We start from the raw sequence: 16,091 nt of genomic DNA, 5'->3' as shown, positions 1-16,091 counted from the left end.
AAAGTGGACGCTGTGGTCAAGTGGTAACATTGACTACGAAACTAACATTATAACTATGTTACATTCGGATAAGAATCCCTCGTGTAAGGCTACTTTGCCTCTGATCCCTCAACTAAAATTACCAACGATCTTTGGCGGAGTAACCCATATGGATTATATTTGTCGGCCATAAATAATATTTAATACAATTCAAAAAACAATACAGTCGTTCATCTTTGTCTAGGCTGTGGTATGTAAAACAAAAGATGACTGCGGTGCGGGAGAATGCTGTTACATCGAGCCCGAGTTTCTTGTGGCTACTAAGAGACAATTAGTCCTTCCTCCGATACATCAGCATCATCATCATGATACAGGTACGTTCATTTATACATCGTTTTATAACCTTTTGAAAATACTAAATATTTATTACGTTTTTCCTGTTTCTGTAATATTCTGATAGCTTTGATCATAAGTAATTTTTTAAGTCATTTATCAAAATGTTTTACTATAGAAATGCACGTAACATTTTAAATGAGAGCATTCTATTTGACTGGAGTCAAAAAGTACGCCAGTAGACGAGCTTCTAACCACATGACAAACTATTTGTGGCTTGTCATTGCGTTTTCCCAAACTATTCTACCACAATGCAAACTCGTGAGCTTCCAGACATTTTTATTGTCATATCTTTGCAAAAATGAAATCAATCAAGGAAAAAATATTTTCAGTCCGCTAAACTGCAGAAGTGCCGTTGAAAATGTCTTTTATCCTATATAACTGTAACAGTATGCTTTGCGTAAAATTAAACTTTGACCTTTCTGTCCGAACATGTGCAGTTGGAACAGACAAGTATTCTTTGACTGGCACTGGAGTAAACATGAACAATGTTCTTGCACCATTTGGAATGCGTGCAAAAGATTATGAAAGGCAAGACAGTCACGTGATAAACGATTTCAGTCTTTGGTCCTCAATACGAATGATTTCATAAGTATAGGACTAGGTCCCAGAACACTGAAAACAGTGCTATTTCATTCCACGGAGAACAACACAGTGTTCGGTGTAGTCAATGGAATACACGGTAGATAAAAAGCCGTTTGCCCTCAGTTAAGATTATACTGCTTTCAGGTGTATGTGAAAAATACCGTTTACAAGACGACAATTGCCGCCCCCTTGAGACCGCAAATGGACATTGTGGGTGCGGTGCTGGACTAAGTTGTCAGTGGGTTCCAGATCCGACGGTGACAATTGGACATGCTAGGCGTGGTATGATTTATCACCCAGGACCAGGAGCCTACCGTTGCGCACCAAGGCAGTAGTGCATTTATAATATTGGAATACAAAACAGTATTATCATAAAAAAATGAAAAGACATATTAAAAAGGAGCAGCTTTGTTCAGATAACATGCCCTAAGAGTTAAAGGCCTAAATCCACTCTCACACCTAAATCCAGTAAACAAATGCAACCGTATGAGTTGCTTATCAGTGTCCATGTAATAGTATTTAATTTGAGGGCAACTAGACTATGAAGATTATTAAAAATACGGAATAATTTTCAGAGTAATGAAAGTTTTCATGTGATGTCATGCTATGATGCTTAAGACATGTGGAGAGAATCTGAAAACATTTTATAATGTAATTCCTGAGAAAATGCCTTCATGTAAAAGTGTCTCAAAATTGCTTTGTTTAAAATTGCATACTTTTGACAAAATAAAAGCTGGAGACGTGTTACTTGCCACATGAGTGTATCTCGTGATGCCAAAGTAATGTATGAAGTTTGAAGGTATTTTGCCAAAAAGTTTTTGAAAAAAACTACTTACATGCGCAAATTTTATCAAAATATCTAAGATACAATGGGGCATAACTTTGACAAAAGAAAAGCTAGAGTTACGTTACTTACCAGTTATATATCTCGTCGAATTAAGTCATCTTCTGATGCCGAATAAATGTGTGAAGTTTGAAGCATTAGTCCTTGTAGTTTTATAAAAACTTGCTTACCGTATGCAAAACGTCTTCAAAATTGCAACGGACGTCGACACAACGAAAGGGTGTTAAAAACTATTTCGATGGGGAATTTTCCACTGTTAAATTAAGCTAGTTTTAGAACTTAAATTCCGGCTTTGTTTATTCATGGATTGTTGTAACTCGCATAACAGCAACATTTTCATATGAATAAGTTTCTAAGTTTTGGAGAGAAAAATCAAAGTTTTAATTTGGAGCCGTATTTATACAGTGAAACTATAAAATTGATATTTTTCAAAATATTTTCAAAACTCAAAAAGTTCCATTTACCTCAACTAGAGACTTTCTGTATGATATATGACTTGTATTTAGATCTTGCAAAATAAAAGCAGTAATTCACGATGAACCCTGCTACAGATTAGCTGGGAAATACTATAAGATTCTTATACTGGTGGTAGGTGCAGATGGGAATATGCCGCTCGAGGATATTGTTTTGGCGGTAACGAGGCTTTGGCGGTAACGAGGCTCTGTCGAGTTATCGCGTCACACAAAACAGTTACCCGAGAGCCGGATATTTCCATCTGCACTTACCACTAGTGATTGAATTTTTTTTTTTTGAAGACAAACGCAACGTAATAGCTCCAGTTTTGTTTTACCATCTGCAGTGAAACGGGGGTTTTTTTTTTTCGTAAAAAACGGGTTTTTTTGGGGTTTTTTTTTTGTTGTTTTTTTTTTTTGTTTGTTTTGAATCGGTACATATATTGTAAGGAACAAAGAGGAACTATCAAGGTATTTGATTTTTATCCGGCTTCACGTAAAAAGTCATCATAATTACTACACAAATCTGCTACAAAGATGTAGTTCGTTATATACGTCATTTAGAGCACGAGAGTCATCTTACACCCCGGGGTGTAAGATGGAGTTTTCCAGCACCGATGAAATCACCAGAAATCCCAGTCTGGTATGCGAGAATGATGTCTCGCACAGACCAGGTTGATCGAAAAGTAGGTTATGTTCCATATATCAACTAAAATGTACTTTTATGCTTTCTAGAATTTTGCATGGACTAATCTCGAATCTTGATTGTGCATGCATGATTTAACAGCAATGGCTTACAATATATAAACAAAAATAAATCCAAAGATAAGTCTGACCATGGCATTTTTTCAGAAGGTCACAAGTTTCTAACATTAAATGTAGTAACATTAAGTTCACTGATGTCCAAAACGGTTTAAGTTCACAATGGATATCTTTATTGTGATGGATTCAGACCTGTTTAGTTAAGGAATTGAAAATATTCCTGTAACCACGTTTCAGATTCTTTAAAATTATGAAATATCATTACGGAAACCCATGAGAATTAGTTGTTTTACTACTTTTTACGATGAAAATCAAAAGCGCTTGTAACGCTTTACTCAAGGTAAATTACCTCGATTATAAATATCTATATTTAACGCGCATTGAACATCAAATACTCTATAGCTGTAATGTGCGTGAAATTAGCCAGTGCAGCCAGAGTAGCCAGAGAAGTCAGAACTCTGGTTACTCTGGCTAGCCAGAGTAGTCAGAGTTCAGCCAGAGTAGCCAGAACATGTTAAAATCATAGAAACTCTGGCTACTCTGGCCAGCCATACTAACCAGAGCTACTCTACATAGCCACTTGAAAATAGTAATTAACTTGAAAATCAGTTTCAAACATGCTATTTAGATAAAAATGACATATTAAGTTTCATAATCAAACTCTGCTAAGACAGAAACTGTTTTGTGAACATAGGACCTGGTTACTCTGGCTACTCTAGCTGACCAGAGTAGCAAAAACATTTTAAAATCCTAGAAACTCTGGCTACTCTGGCAAGCCAGAGTAACCAGAGCAAATGAAATCCAGGTGACTCGGGCTACTCCGGATACTCTGGCTGACCAGAGTAGTCAGAACATGTTAAAATTCTAGAAACTCTTGCTACTATGGCTGAACTCCGGCTACTCTGGCTGAACTCTGGCTACTCTGTTAGAAACAGCCAGAGTAACAAGAGCAAACGATATCCTGGTGACTCGGGCTACTTTGGCTACTTTGGCTGACCAGAGTAGCTAGAACATGTTAAAAATCTAGAAATTCAGCCTACTCTGGTTGAATTCTGGCTACACTGGCCAGCCAGAGTAACCAGAGTTCTACTCTGGCTGACTCCAGAGTAACCAGATTACTGGCCACTCTGGCAACTCTAAATAGCCACTTGAAAATAGTAATTAACTTGAAATTCAGTTTCAAACATGCTATTTAGATAAAAATGACATATTAACTTTCATAATCAAACTCTGCTAAGACAGAAACTGTTTTGTGAACATAGGACCTGGTTACTCTGGCTACTCTAGCTGACCAGAGTAGCAAAAACATTTTAAAATCCTAGAAACTCAGAAATTCAGCCTACTCTGGTTGAATTCTGGCTACACTGGCCAGCCAGAGTAACCAGAGTTCTACTCTGGCTGAACTCTGGCCAGCCAGAGTAACCAGAGTTCTGGCTACTCCAGAGTAACCAGATTACTGGCCACTCTGGCAACTCTAAATAGCCACTTGAAAATAGCAATTAACTTAAAATTCAGTTTAAACATTCTATTTAGATAGAAATGACATTAAGTTTTATAATCAAACTCAGCTAAGACTGAAAATGTTTTGCGAACACGGGACCTGATTACTCGGGCTACTCTGGCTGACCAGAGTAGCCAGAACATGTTAAAAATCTAGAAACTCTGTCTACTCTGGTTGAATTCTGGCTACTCTGGCCAACCAGAGTAACCAGAGTTCTGGCTACTCTTGCTGAACTCCGGCTACTCTGGCCAGCCAGAGTAACCAGAGTTCTGGATACTGGCTGAACTCTGGCTAATCTTGCTGAACTCTGGCTACTCTGGCTGAACTCTGGCTGGCTACACTTGCTGGCTGAACTCTGGCTACTCTGGCCACAGTAACCAGAGTTCTGGCTACTCTGGCTGAACTCTGGCTACTCTGGCCAGCCAGAGTAACCAGAGTTCTGACTTCTCTGGCTGAACTCTGGCTACTCAGGCCAGCCAGAGTAACCAGAGTTCTGACTTCTCTGGCTGAACTCTGGCTGTACTCTAGCTACTCTGGCTAGCCAGAGTAATCAGAGTTATGACTTCTCTGGCTACTCTCGCTAAACTCTGGCTGCTCTGGCTAATTTCACGCACATGTATTGGTAAGGACAGCGGACAATTTCTTTATTGCCGCGGCGGTCCGCGTTCGATTCCCGACACGGTCATCTTTCTTTCTTTATCATTTAGCCAAAATCTGGAGGTCTTTGAGTTCGATCCCCGTGCGAGGTGCTAGTTCTCTTTGACGATTTGACAAAAGACATTGTGTCTGAAATAATTCGTCCTCCACCTCTGCTTCATGTGAGGAAGTTGGCAGTTTCTTACGGGGAGCAGGTTTGTACTGGCACAGAATCCAGGAACACTGGTTGGGTTAACTGCCCGCCGTTACATTACTGAAATACTGCTGAAAAAGGCATAAGACCGAAAATACGGAGCGGAGTCTGAAGTGAGATTTTGGAGTCGAAACAAAATGTAAAAACATCATCATCACAATCACCACTGTCATCGTCATCTGTCATTGCATCATCATTATCATCGTTAGTTTTACTGATGGTTCTGCTGATGACCAAGATGAAAAACCTTTTGTTTTGTCGGAAGATAACAGTTTGTTGTTATTATTGTTGATGGTGACTATAGTGACGGAAGTGTTTGTATTGTTAAAGATAATGATGATGATTGAAATTTTTCCTTGGAAGTTTTCAATGATTTTGTCTGTCAAAGGTGATGAATTGGTTTTCAGGATAACAACGATGACGGTCACATAATTGCTGATGTAAATTTTCATCCCTTAAGACACAAACAATAATCAATATATTTTTGTTGTAATCATACTTAAATCAAACAAATCATCTTCATTCCCACAATCATAAGTAAAACTACCTGTCTCAGGTTACATTAAATTTGATTGCAACAGCAACAGCAACATACATATTATTCATTATTGTATTTCGTCTTATGAAATTTCACCAATAATGCCACTGCTTTCAATCTTAATAACTTTCAAACTTTGAACAGATATGTATATTTAATTTGGCTGCAAAATCTCTCTCAAAAATAAGACTCCAAAGTCTCTCCAAAATCTCATTCCAGACTCAAAGACTCCACTTCATATTTTGCCGTATGTCATTGAAAACGGCGTTAAACCAAAAACAAACAAACAACTTTTGAACAATACATAATTTATCACAATCTACAGAAAACACATGAAATAGGAAATATATCCGTGAATATTCCAGTCGTTTGAGAAAACATAGAAAGAATTACAGTTGTTGTTGCATTATAACAATCAAGCACATCTCTGTGGGGTAAATTACTAGTATCCATAAAATGAGAGATGTTTTATAATTACATTATTCAACATTTAACCATTATTTTTTTACTAGTAAATAGAATACTGTGGCTTTGAAATTCATCTTTTCTTCTTTTTTAAAAAAAAAATCGGCTGGCTCAAAAATACGAAAACTGGCTCCAGCCAATTTTAGTTTGCGGACTGCTTCTGCAGCAATATTATGTGCGTTACTGAAAACAGTTTCCCTTGCAATTCTCTGGAAGGTAAACTGATTCTCTTTCATTTTCGAGATTCTGAAGTGGGTATATAGATCATCTCATGTGCTATATAGGTAGTTAAATGAGTGGAATTCTAGAAAAGAAACAAATCTAAATTACATGGATTACCGGTAAAAGTATCTTAGTCGTATATGTAACCAATGCCTAGTATCCCAAGATGCAGAATATAATAATTAAATCATTACCTTTAGCCTGCTGGCGGCGAGTGATTCTGCCTTTGCGACCAGTGCAGACCAAAGTCAGGCTGATCATGGCCTGCACTGTTCGCTATTCAGTCTGTAAATTGGCAGTGAACACTCCTTCGAATTATAAATGGTGTTGTCCAGATTGAATGATTGACAAGTCCATTTTAGGTATTTAGCAGGCTAAGGGTTAATGTTGACTAATAATATGGCCACAAGGAGAAGCATAGTTTCATATCAAATATCCAAAATATCAAAACAATTGCAAAAACATTTTCAAGACATTCGGGTCAAGGAGACGGTTCACTTTTGCTTAAAAGGGCCTTTACACCGGGAAGTTATTTATTGCAGGTTTTAAGGAGGATTTCTTTTTGCACTCGAATGTCCTTATCAGTCACGACACAACGACGTCCACGTTTATAGATAAGGGGCAACAGTTTAAGATCTAAGCTGGTTCTGTTAGTATCGTCCATCTTGAGTAATAATATGATGCTTTATACTGTATTAGCGTTAGCCGTGGTCTGTGGAATTTCTGAGGTATGTGCCAACTTTATCTGCAAGATCTATTAGACCTGTAACGCTACTATTTATCTAAATATTACGACACATGATTCTTAAATGTTGGAACGAGTCTTATTCTGGCGACCGGCTAGGTAATCTTTCTAAAATGTTCAAGTATTTTTTTTTATTTCTATTCACATAATGGTTTGAGAACAAAGGGGAAAGATTTTAAAAATTTGAACAGCTTCAGGAGATATCTCCAAAGGTCTGAATACTGTTTGACGCATGGTCATAACATCCACTGAAGTACTGTGACAGTGGTGTCGAACTTTCTGAACTGGAAGCTTAATAGTAAATATTGTAAAGAGACCGATTTATTTAACCTTTGATCATGGCCTTCAGATCTGTTTAAAAGCGGACGCTGTGGACATTGTCTGACTACGAAACCAGGAGTCGAGCCATCGCTCTTTCAACTAACATTCTAACTAACTAACTAACATTTCGGATAATAATCCCGTGAGTAAGAGTGCTTTGCATCTGGCAGACAAATAAATCAGTGAAGCCTCCGTATTTTGCAAATAAAGGTACAAACGATCTTTGGCGGAGTAACCCGTTGGGTTATATCGACCATAAATAATATTTAATACACTGATTCGAAAAAGAAGAAGTCTTTTCACTTTGTCTAGGCTGTGGTATGTAAAACAAAAGATGACTGCGGTGCGGGAGAATGCTGCTACATCCAGCCCGAGTTTCTCGTGGCTAGCAAGAGACTATTAGTCCTTCCTCCTGTACATCAGCATCATGATACAGGTACGTTACGTTCGTTTATACATCGATTTATAAACTTTTGAAAAAGCAATATATTCATTACGTTTTTTTTCTAAATTTCTGTTTCTGTAATATTTTGATAACTATAGAAATGCATGTAACATGTTAAATGAGAGCATTCTATTTGACTGGAGTCAGATTGTTTTAAAGTAGACGAGCTTTTAACCATATGACACTGAAAACAATTAACTATGTCATGCCACTGAGAACAACACAGTGTTCGGTGTAGTTAATGGAATACGCGGTAGATAAAAAATCCGTTTGCCCTCAGTTAAGATTATACTGTTTTCAGGTGTATGTGAAAAATACCGTTTACAAGATGACCATTGCTACCCCCTTGAGACCGCAAACGGACATTGTGGCTGCGGTTCTGGACTAAGTTGTCAGTGGGTTCCAGATCCGACGGTGACAGCTGGACATGTTAGGCGTAGTCAGATTTATCACCCAGGACCAGGAGCCTACCGATGCGCACCAAGGCAGTAGTGCATTTATAAAATGGGAATACAAAACAATATTATCAAAAAAATGTTAAAAAATAACAGGTTTTTTTTCAAATTACAGGTCCTAAGTTGTTAAAGGCCTAAATCCACTCTCACACCTAAATCCAGTAAACAAATGCAACCGTATGTGCTGCTTATATTATCAGTGTCCATGTAATAGTAGTTAATTGGAGGGCAAGTAGCACATTAGTTCCTCACGATACAATGAAGTTGTGTACAATGGAGTTGAGAGATATCCTGTCATGAATGTAGAATAATGATTATGATAATGATAATAAATAATAATTGAGCCGCACCATGAGAAAAAAATAGTGCATTTGCGACCAGCATGGATCCTGACCAGCCTGCGCATCCGCGCAGTCTGGTCAGGATCCATGCTGTTGGCTTACAGTTTCTTTAATTCCAATAGGCTTTGGAAGCGAACAGCATGGATCCTGACCAGACTGCGCGGATGCGCAGGCTGGTCTGGATCCATGCTGGTCGCAAATGCATTATGCTGGTTTTCTCATGGCGCGGCTCAATTCATCATGTTCATGTTCACAAATGAAAAGCGTGATCATCTGCAGATGTATTGACTTACAGTTAATTCGATACCTTTAAAAGTACATATCTGCCTCTTTTCGATGAATTCTGTTTTCAATGCGCAAGTTCATGAGATATCAATTACTTATAGCATTTTCGGGTGCTATTTTTGTACATTAAAACCAATTTAGAATAGTATAGCTTAAATAATTTCAGAAAGGTCATAACTATTAATATTTAGATTGAAATGGGACCATTTAGACATAAAATAAAATGAACACTACTGTTATGTTTTTTTTTCTCATGTCCAAGAATAACATGCAAGTAGAGTACTGTACTTTACGGAAGCCCACAGGGGTCATTACCCTTTATCGATATATTGCACTGTATTTACAAGTTCAGGTCAGCCGATACCTGACACTACAAACTTCTCCATTTGCAGTTAAATCTTTTTAAATGTTTTTTTTTTTTTTTTTTTTTTTTTTTTTTTTTTTTTTTTTAATTTTATTTTATGTAAAGGTAGTGGACCCGTAATAGACAATCGTCAGGTATATGATTTCGGAATATAAGTACGTCTTTTTTGATGGGATTTTTATCATCTTTTCCATAGAAATCGCCAAAAAGTTCATGTTCCCTGTAACATAAAAGTGAGAAAAATGTTATCAGGGTCTAATAATTCGGCTAAGAATCCTACCATCCGTCTTCTGCAGGTGTTATTGTGGTAATGATAAGGTTGACATCCCGTCACCCTGTCCACAGTATTCCGTTAACTTTAATCTAAGCCCATTGGCAGTTTCTTTCGTCCATATTCATCAACATTCAAACAAAGTTTGGTAATTTTGAGCGGAGTGTTTTATATTTGAGCGAAACTACACTTGTATTAGAATTTTGAAGACTTCTCTCCAGTAATAAACTAAATATACCACGATAAAGAAGTATTGAGGGTTTGCCACTGCGGTAAAAGCCATCTGGTCTATGGAAGTATTCTAGTTCAAAACTCATGAATTCCATGCAATGGTTCTACTGGGACGTGCAGTATTTCAATACAGTTCTAAATACTGGACATTTTTTTCAAAAATTATGACAAATATACGAGATAACACTATTTAGCGGGGGTTTAAACCAGTTCACTTTTCATCGGACTCGTAGTCTTATCTGTTACGAAATCACGATACCAGACCTTGGCAGATAAATCTAGGACCAACAATGTACAAATTATAAATTGACTGGAACGATTACAATATGACGCTTTATCATGTACCTTTATAAAATCTCTAAAGAAATCTGCTCGTATTTTACAAGTAAATATGAACAGGTTGAAAAAAATTCCGTATTGTACCTTTTGTGTTGTATGTTGCCGGACTACTTTCATTAACTTGCATGACCTGACACAGTTGTATAAATTGCGCACATAAACACTTTAAAAAATTCCATTTTAACATTAAAGATTTCGTTAAATAACAAAACAACAAACAAACAGATGGATGTATATAATAAAAGGGTCATTATAACAGTAGCTAGATCTGGGATTCTGTATTCGGTTCACGTGGATTTTGCAAGGTCGGATCACCCTCGGCGCTCACGCGCCTCGTGAGATCCGATCTGGCAAAAATCCACTCTACTATTATAATAATCCCATTTTATATTGTGCTGGCATTCACCGAGGTCTGTTGATTCGACGCCAAAAGTTCTTTTTTTTCCTTTATCACAAATAAAATTCAAAATAAAGCAAAGGTATTTGTGCACGGAATTTTTGTTTGGAGAGCAAACGATATATGAAACTTTGAACACATTATTGTGTAATACTCGTACATGTTATTCATTATAAAAGATAGATAAATAAAGTCAATTAAGCTGGAGCTGGAGATACGACATTTTCATACAAGAAAATGATATAAAATGAAAAAAAAAGCAATAGGCATTTTGTCTGGTCTTGATTGCGTCTATGGGACAATAGGGAGGCAAAACAAAATGCGTCTTGCTTTGTTACCTTTCAATTTATGGGATACATTTATTCGACAAGTTGGCAACATAATTTTGACAACTGAAAATCTGTCTTGCTTTATTATATGCCTTTGCCACTGTATGATATTCATTAGTGCCCTCGTGCCTTCTTCAATAGTCTTTGGGATTCGTCTTGTTTTCGGTCACACTGCAACGACCCGCCTGGCATCGGCGTCGCGATTTGGTTTTTTCATATATGTAAGCTGGTATATCAGAAACCATTAACTGGAATGGACTGAAACTTTACACACTTGTTTACTGATTAGAGACAAATTGACTTACATTACACAGGTTCCATCTGTTTTGCTGTTTTACAAATTTGTGCCCCTTCTCGAACTTAGCAATTTTTGGTTAAGTTTTTTATGTAAGCTGGTAGCTCGGTACCCACTGATGAAAACTGATTGAAACTTCACACACTTGTCCACTGCGATGAGCTGGTTCCATAGCTTTGTTTTGTATTTTTACAAAATCGTTCCCCATTTTCAACTTTTATATTCATTCAACTGACAATGCTGTTGAATAGTCGAGCGTTGCTTTCCTCCGACAGCTCTTGTTTTTAATACTACACCGTGTATCCACCAGTATGAAACCTTGAAGGCCATTCCTTTTTATATTGAGAGTATTTTCATACTAAATTTGAAGTTGAATAAAAAAAAAACAAATGTGAGACTCTGTCGAGCTTTTTTAAAAAATCTTATTCAACGATTTTAATAAATTCAATGTGGAAAGACACAATTGTAATATTCCTTTAATCACGTGTTAGCTTTCCTGGTGAAACATCAGAATTTCTTCTGTCGTTACCTATTAGGCCTAAAAAATTGTTTGATTCCGGTATCCCGACCTACCCTGACCCGAAATGTTTTTACGGCCTTGGAGAATTTTTTTTCAACTTTAACTTTTTAACAAAAAGTTGCAAAACTACACTTTTTATGCTTTAAACATTTTCAGTGATGTTAGAAATCAAGTAGCTGATGCTCTAAAGGCATAACCCCTTATTTGTATTCATGTTTTGACACAAAAATAATTTCCGAAAAGTCTCACTTAAAAAAAGTTCAAAAAAAAAAAATTACCGACCTACCCTAATTTTTTTTTAGCATGATACCGGAAACAATCTTTTTTTAGGCCTATACTACAGGTATTTCGGACTAATGGCTGTAACATCAGATTATGATTCTAAGTCCGCACATTTGTGAGGTTTAGCAGGTAAAAAAAATGACATGTACATTACTTGTCGCAGAGCGGCTATAACATTTGTCGCAAAATTCCTTTTTAAATCACTCAGGATTCAGATAGATTAAAGGCTCATATTGTCTTTGTTTACAATGTTTATTATGAACATAAAACATGCCTTTTTCTTTTAAAATCCTATTTCTGATACTTGTTTTCTCGTTTATTCGCCAAAGGTTTAAGTACTGATTACACAGTAGGAACTAATGTTTTTATTACCTCCCTTAATTGCTCTAGCTATACAAGTACATGTGTAATGTTGAAATTAGTGATTTTTTACCATGTAATTATACAATACATCTGCTTGGTTGACTGCTACACTGTTTTAACAAAAAAAAAAAAAAAGGAGAAAAGCCTTATCTAACTTTAAGTTCTGTAACTTATACCACAAACCAGATTATAACATTTACGGTCAGAACTGCGGCCTCTCGTGAATATGGGCCATGATCCCCCGTGACGTCCAGATTGACACCAACTGCTTTTCAGAATTGATCTTACTTCCAACATCGATCTGCATTTTTTTCTTTAAAAGTACGAAACCTGTTTAATTACTGAAAAGCTTTAGCAATCATAATTATTATATATGCATAAGTGTGACATAAAAACACATTACTTTTGCAATGTATAGCTTGACAACCCTGGGAAGGGCCCTCGATATTGTTGTCATAGCGTAAGTTGGCCCAACCCATTTGTATATATGACATATTTGATGTATGTGATTGTTGTTTGTGTTTCTGTATATATGTACAACAAAATATGATTGAACTAAACTGACGCCAACTTCTTACTCGTTTCTACCTGTCATTGTCTTATCAGTGATGATGTAAATAAAAATCCGTAAGAAGATCCTTTGATAAGAAATATGCCACACCTTGAACTTTAGAATAAAGATATTTGCGTACTTGTTTGTCTACCATTAACGACTAAACTTTTGCGACAATATGATGCTCTATACTGTGTTAGCATTAGCTGCAGTCTGTGGAATTTCTGAGGTATGAAACAAGATTTTGCTAGCATAAATATGTAGATCTAGCAACACGGGCGTGTTAAGTCTGGAGAAGACAAAACGAATTTATATTGTATCACAGTGACTAATAATATCAACGGATTAGCTGACTTCACGAAAAGTGTATCATTAAAATTCCGAACAGCCGACGTCGATAGTTATGGTTCGTCAGTAAATTTTGATTCTTTTGTTCATTTCCTATCATCGTCCATTGTCCAATCAAAGCGCGATGGTAGAATAGTCGCATGGCAATGGTATAGGAGATAGTATGGCGATGGTAGGATAGCGACAAGGGGATGGTAGATATTCTCGCATACCAGATGTTAACCATAGTTCCCGTCTTGGAGACCATGTCGAACATGTGATGAATGAGAATGGATGGTAGAATGGTACGATGAAATACTGCCATCTTGTTACCACTGTGCTACCTATCTACTGTCGTGTTCTATTTCTGCGGATGGCGTACACTAAAATGGCAGACATTGATGCAGCTCAGTACGGAATCATGTTTTGTTCATTTTGTACCATAACCCATTTAAAACTTGAAAGAAAAACATATATCCGTGAAAATATATTTACGATGTCATGTTATATAGTTATTGTATGGCTTGCCATTCAATAGTCAAGACTATTGCCCGAGGTCCGATCAGGAGCATATTGCTGGCGGCGATTGCGTCGATGGGGATTTATTTATTTATCTGGGTTTGACGGCGCACCAACATAGTATAGGTTATATGGCGCCAAACAGGACTACAAATTTTGGTTCCACATCTCATTTACATCGAAATAAAAACATGAGGTATGGAATCAAAATTTACATACCTGCTGGAATCACAGAGTTACAGCAAAACCAAGTGATAAGACCTTATTAGTCGCCTCTTACGATCATGCAAGGGTAAGGCAGTGGTTCTAATTCTTTTCATACATATATCGTCCCAGAACCACATGGGGGAACTTTGATATATTCAGCCCGGGTTTCTCGTGTTTAACATGACGGTACATGCTTTCTAATTTACTTTCTGTACAGGCTGTAGTATGTAAAACAGACGGCGATTGTGGTACAGGAGAATGCTGCTATATTCAGCCAGAGTTTATGGTGGTCAGTAAGAGACAGGCCATACTCCCCCATCAGTTACACCAACATCACGACACAGGTCAGCGCATGCGTACTGTTATTACTATAACACTCAATTGATTATAGCGACTCGTTTACAATTTTTAAGTCAAAATTGAATTTTCTCTTTTGAAATGGTATTTTTGGTAAAGTGGGGATAATATATTCGCCGACATATTTTTGCAAAGCATCTACAAAACTAATTACACATGTATGTTTTGAAAGGTTTAGAAGCAGCACCCTGCGCTTTCAAACACCGAATAAAATTATCATGTTCGGTGAAATAATACACAAGGCTATTCAAAAGTAGATTTTATATATTTGAAGTTAGGTGGGCGTTGAATTTTGGTGGCATTATCATATTGGATAAATCATGTATTTGCGATTTAACCCTTAGCCTGCTGCAGGCGAATTTAACAGCCTTTGCAAACAGCTTGGAACCAGATCAGACGCCGATTAAATCGGCGTCTGATCAGGTTCCAAGCTGTTTGCTACTCTGACAATATTTCTTCCAATTTTGGAGCAAATTGAATGAACATAACAATTTTAGCAGACGACATTTCCAGCAGACGACAATTTATCTAGCATGCTAAAGGTTAATTAACGACAAAGACGGGGTAAAAAGAAGCAACTCAGCCTGGACACGACAGCAACACGTCAACAAAGCTTAAAGAAACACCAGTCAAACTGAAGCATAATATTATAGAACTTTGTTTTACAGGTATTTACTATACTTCTGACAAATGAGATATAAAGTTGTGGTACTGTTGAAAAACGGCGTTAAACCCAAAACAAACAAAAAATAAAGTTGAGGTCTGCATTTGGATGAAGTCTTTAGTTTGACTGTGAATGTACTCTTATTTTCTCTAGGCGTGTGCGAGAAGTACCGAGTTATGGACGAGCGTTGTGGACCAATGGAAACGCTTAATGGGCATTGTGGATGTGGGTCGGGTATGAGCTGCCAGTGGGTTCCAGAACCCACCACCTCATCACCTGTTGTGAAAAGGATGCTTCCGTATCATGATGGACCAGGGGCGTACAAGTGTGCCACGCGTAAACAAGCTGCCGGAATATAACTTTTTTATTATTATTGAAATGAAATTTGAATAAGAACAGAAAAATAGGAATTTTATTTCGTCGTTTTTCCTCCGTTTTTTTTACAAATGAGTGTTTAACCAAGACAGGTTATACATTGTATGGCGTTACTGGCTATGAAACAAGAGCTGTCACAGGAGACAGCACGCTCGACTATTTCGATGCTGGATAGTGAAACTGGGCACATCTGAGGAAACTAGAGCTATCACTGAAGTGTTTAATGACTCCAATTGTGGATGAAGATATTGCACAATAGCCTGAGTCTATGTCAAAAATATCAACTTAAAGTAATACTATATAAGTATATCCTAAGCAAAAAGGGGCATAATTCATTAAATATTGGTGCCAGAGTTATGCACCTTGTGTCATAGTGTGTGGGTGATGATGTTGAACAACTGATTTAAGTTTGAATCAAATCCATTCAGTACTAACAGAGACAGAGTGAAAGTGCATCAAAACTTTAACCTAAAATTATAAGTAAAAAGGGGGAACAATTAATGAAAAATTGGTGC

The 16,091-nt window shown here is 37.0% G+C and overlaps 2 protein-coding genes across 2 annotated transcripts; both read left to right on the top strand.

The window, feature by feature from the left end:
• Nucleotides 1-7,177: 7,177 nt before the first annotated feature.
• LOC123547872 (uncharacterized) lies at nucleotides 7,178-9,416 on the top strand. The gene is made up of 3 exons (XM_045335117.2): nucleotides 7,178-7,319; nucleotides 7,970-8,093; nucleotides 8,404-9,416. The coding sequence occupies exons 1-3, from the start codon at nucleotides 7,269-7,271 to the stop codon at nucleotides 8,592-8,594; spliced, it is 366 nt and encodes a 121-aa protein (XP_045191052.1). The 5' UTR covers nucleotides 7,178-7,268; the 3' UTR covers nucleotides 8,595-9,416.
• Nucleotides 9,417-13,209: 3,793 nt separating this feature from the next.
• Nucleotides 13,210-15,611, top strand: LOC123547871 (uncharacterized). Its single transcript, XM_045335116.2, has 3 exons — nucleotides 13,210-13,356; nucleotides 14,398-14,524; nucleotides 15,355-15,611. Exons 1-3 carry the CDS (start codon nucleotides 13,306-13,308, stop codon nucleotides 15,558-15,560), a joined length of 384 nt encoding a protein of 127 aa, XP_045191051.1. The 5' UTR covers nucleotides 13,210-13,305; the 3' UTR covers nucleotides 15,561-15,611.
• Nucleotides 15,612-16,091: the final 480 nt, after the last annotated feature.

This window comes from Mercenaria mercenaria, chromosome 9 (assembly GCF_021730395.1).
Source record: "Mercenaria mercenaria strain notata chromosome 9, MADL_Memer_1, whole genome shotgun sequence".
NCBI classification, from domain to species: Eukaryota; Metazoa; Mollusca; class Bivalvia; order Venerida; family Veneridae; genus Mercenaria; species Mercenaria mercenaria.
Note: the sequence above shows the minus strand (reverse complement) of the source record. Positions and strands in the feature narration are given on the sequence as shown.

What these genes read in the sequence shown, in the direction of transcription:
- LOC123547872 (XM_045335117.2), top strand. Translation starts at nt 7,269, where the DNA reads ATGATGCTTTATACTGTATTAGCGTTAGCCGTGGTCTGTGGAATTTCT. An exon ending in TGGTCTGTGGAATTTCTGAG is followed by an intron (nt 7,320 to 7,969) that starts GTATGTGCCAAC and finishes CACTTTGTCTAG; the next exon opens with GCTGTGGTATGTAAAACAAA. An exon ending in ACATCAGCATCATGATACAG is followed by an intron (nt 8,094 to 8,403) that starts GTACGTTACGTT and finishes TACTGTTTTCAG; the next exon opens with GTGTATGTGAAAAATACCGT.
- LOC123547871 (XM_045335116.2), top strand. Translation starts at nt 13,306, where the DNA reads ATGATGCTCTATACTGTGTTAGCATTAGCTGCAGTCTGTGGAATTTCT. An exon ending in CAGTCTGTGGAATTTCTGAG is followed by an intron (nt 13,357 to 14,397) that starts GTATGAAACAAG and finishes CTTTCTGTACAG; the next exon opens with GCTGTAGTATGTAAAACAGA. An exon ending in ACACCAACATCACGACACAG is followed by an intron (nt 14,525 to 15,354) that starts GTCAGCGCATGC and finishes TATTTTCTCTAG; the next exon opens with GCGTGTGCGAGAAGTACCGA.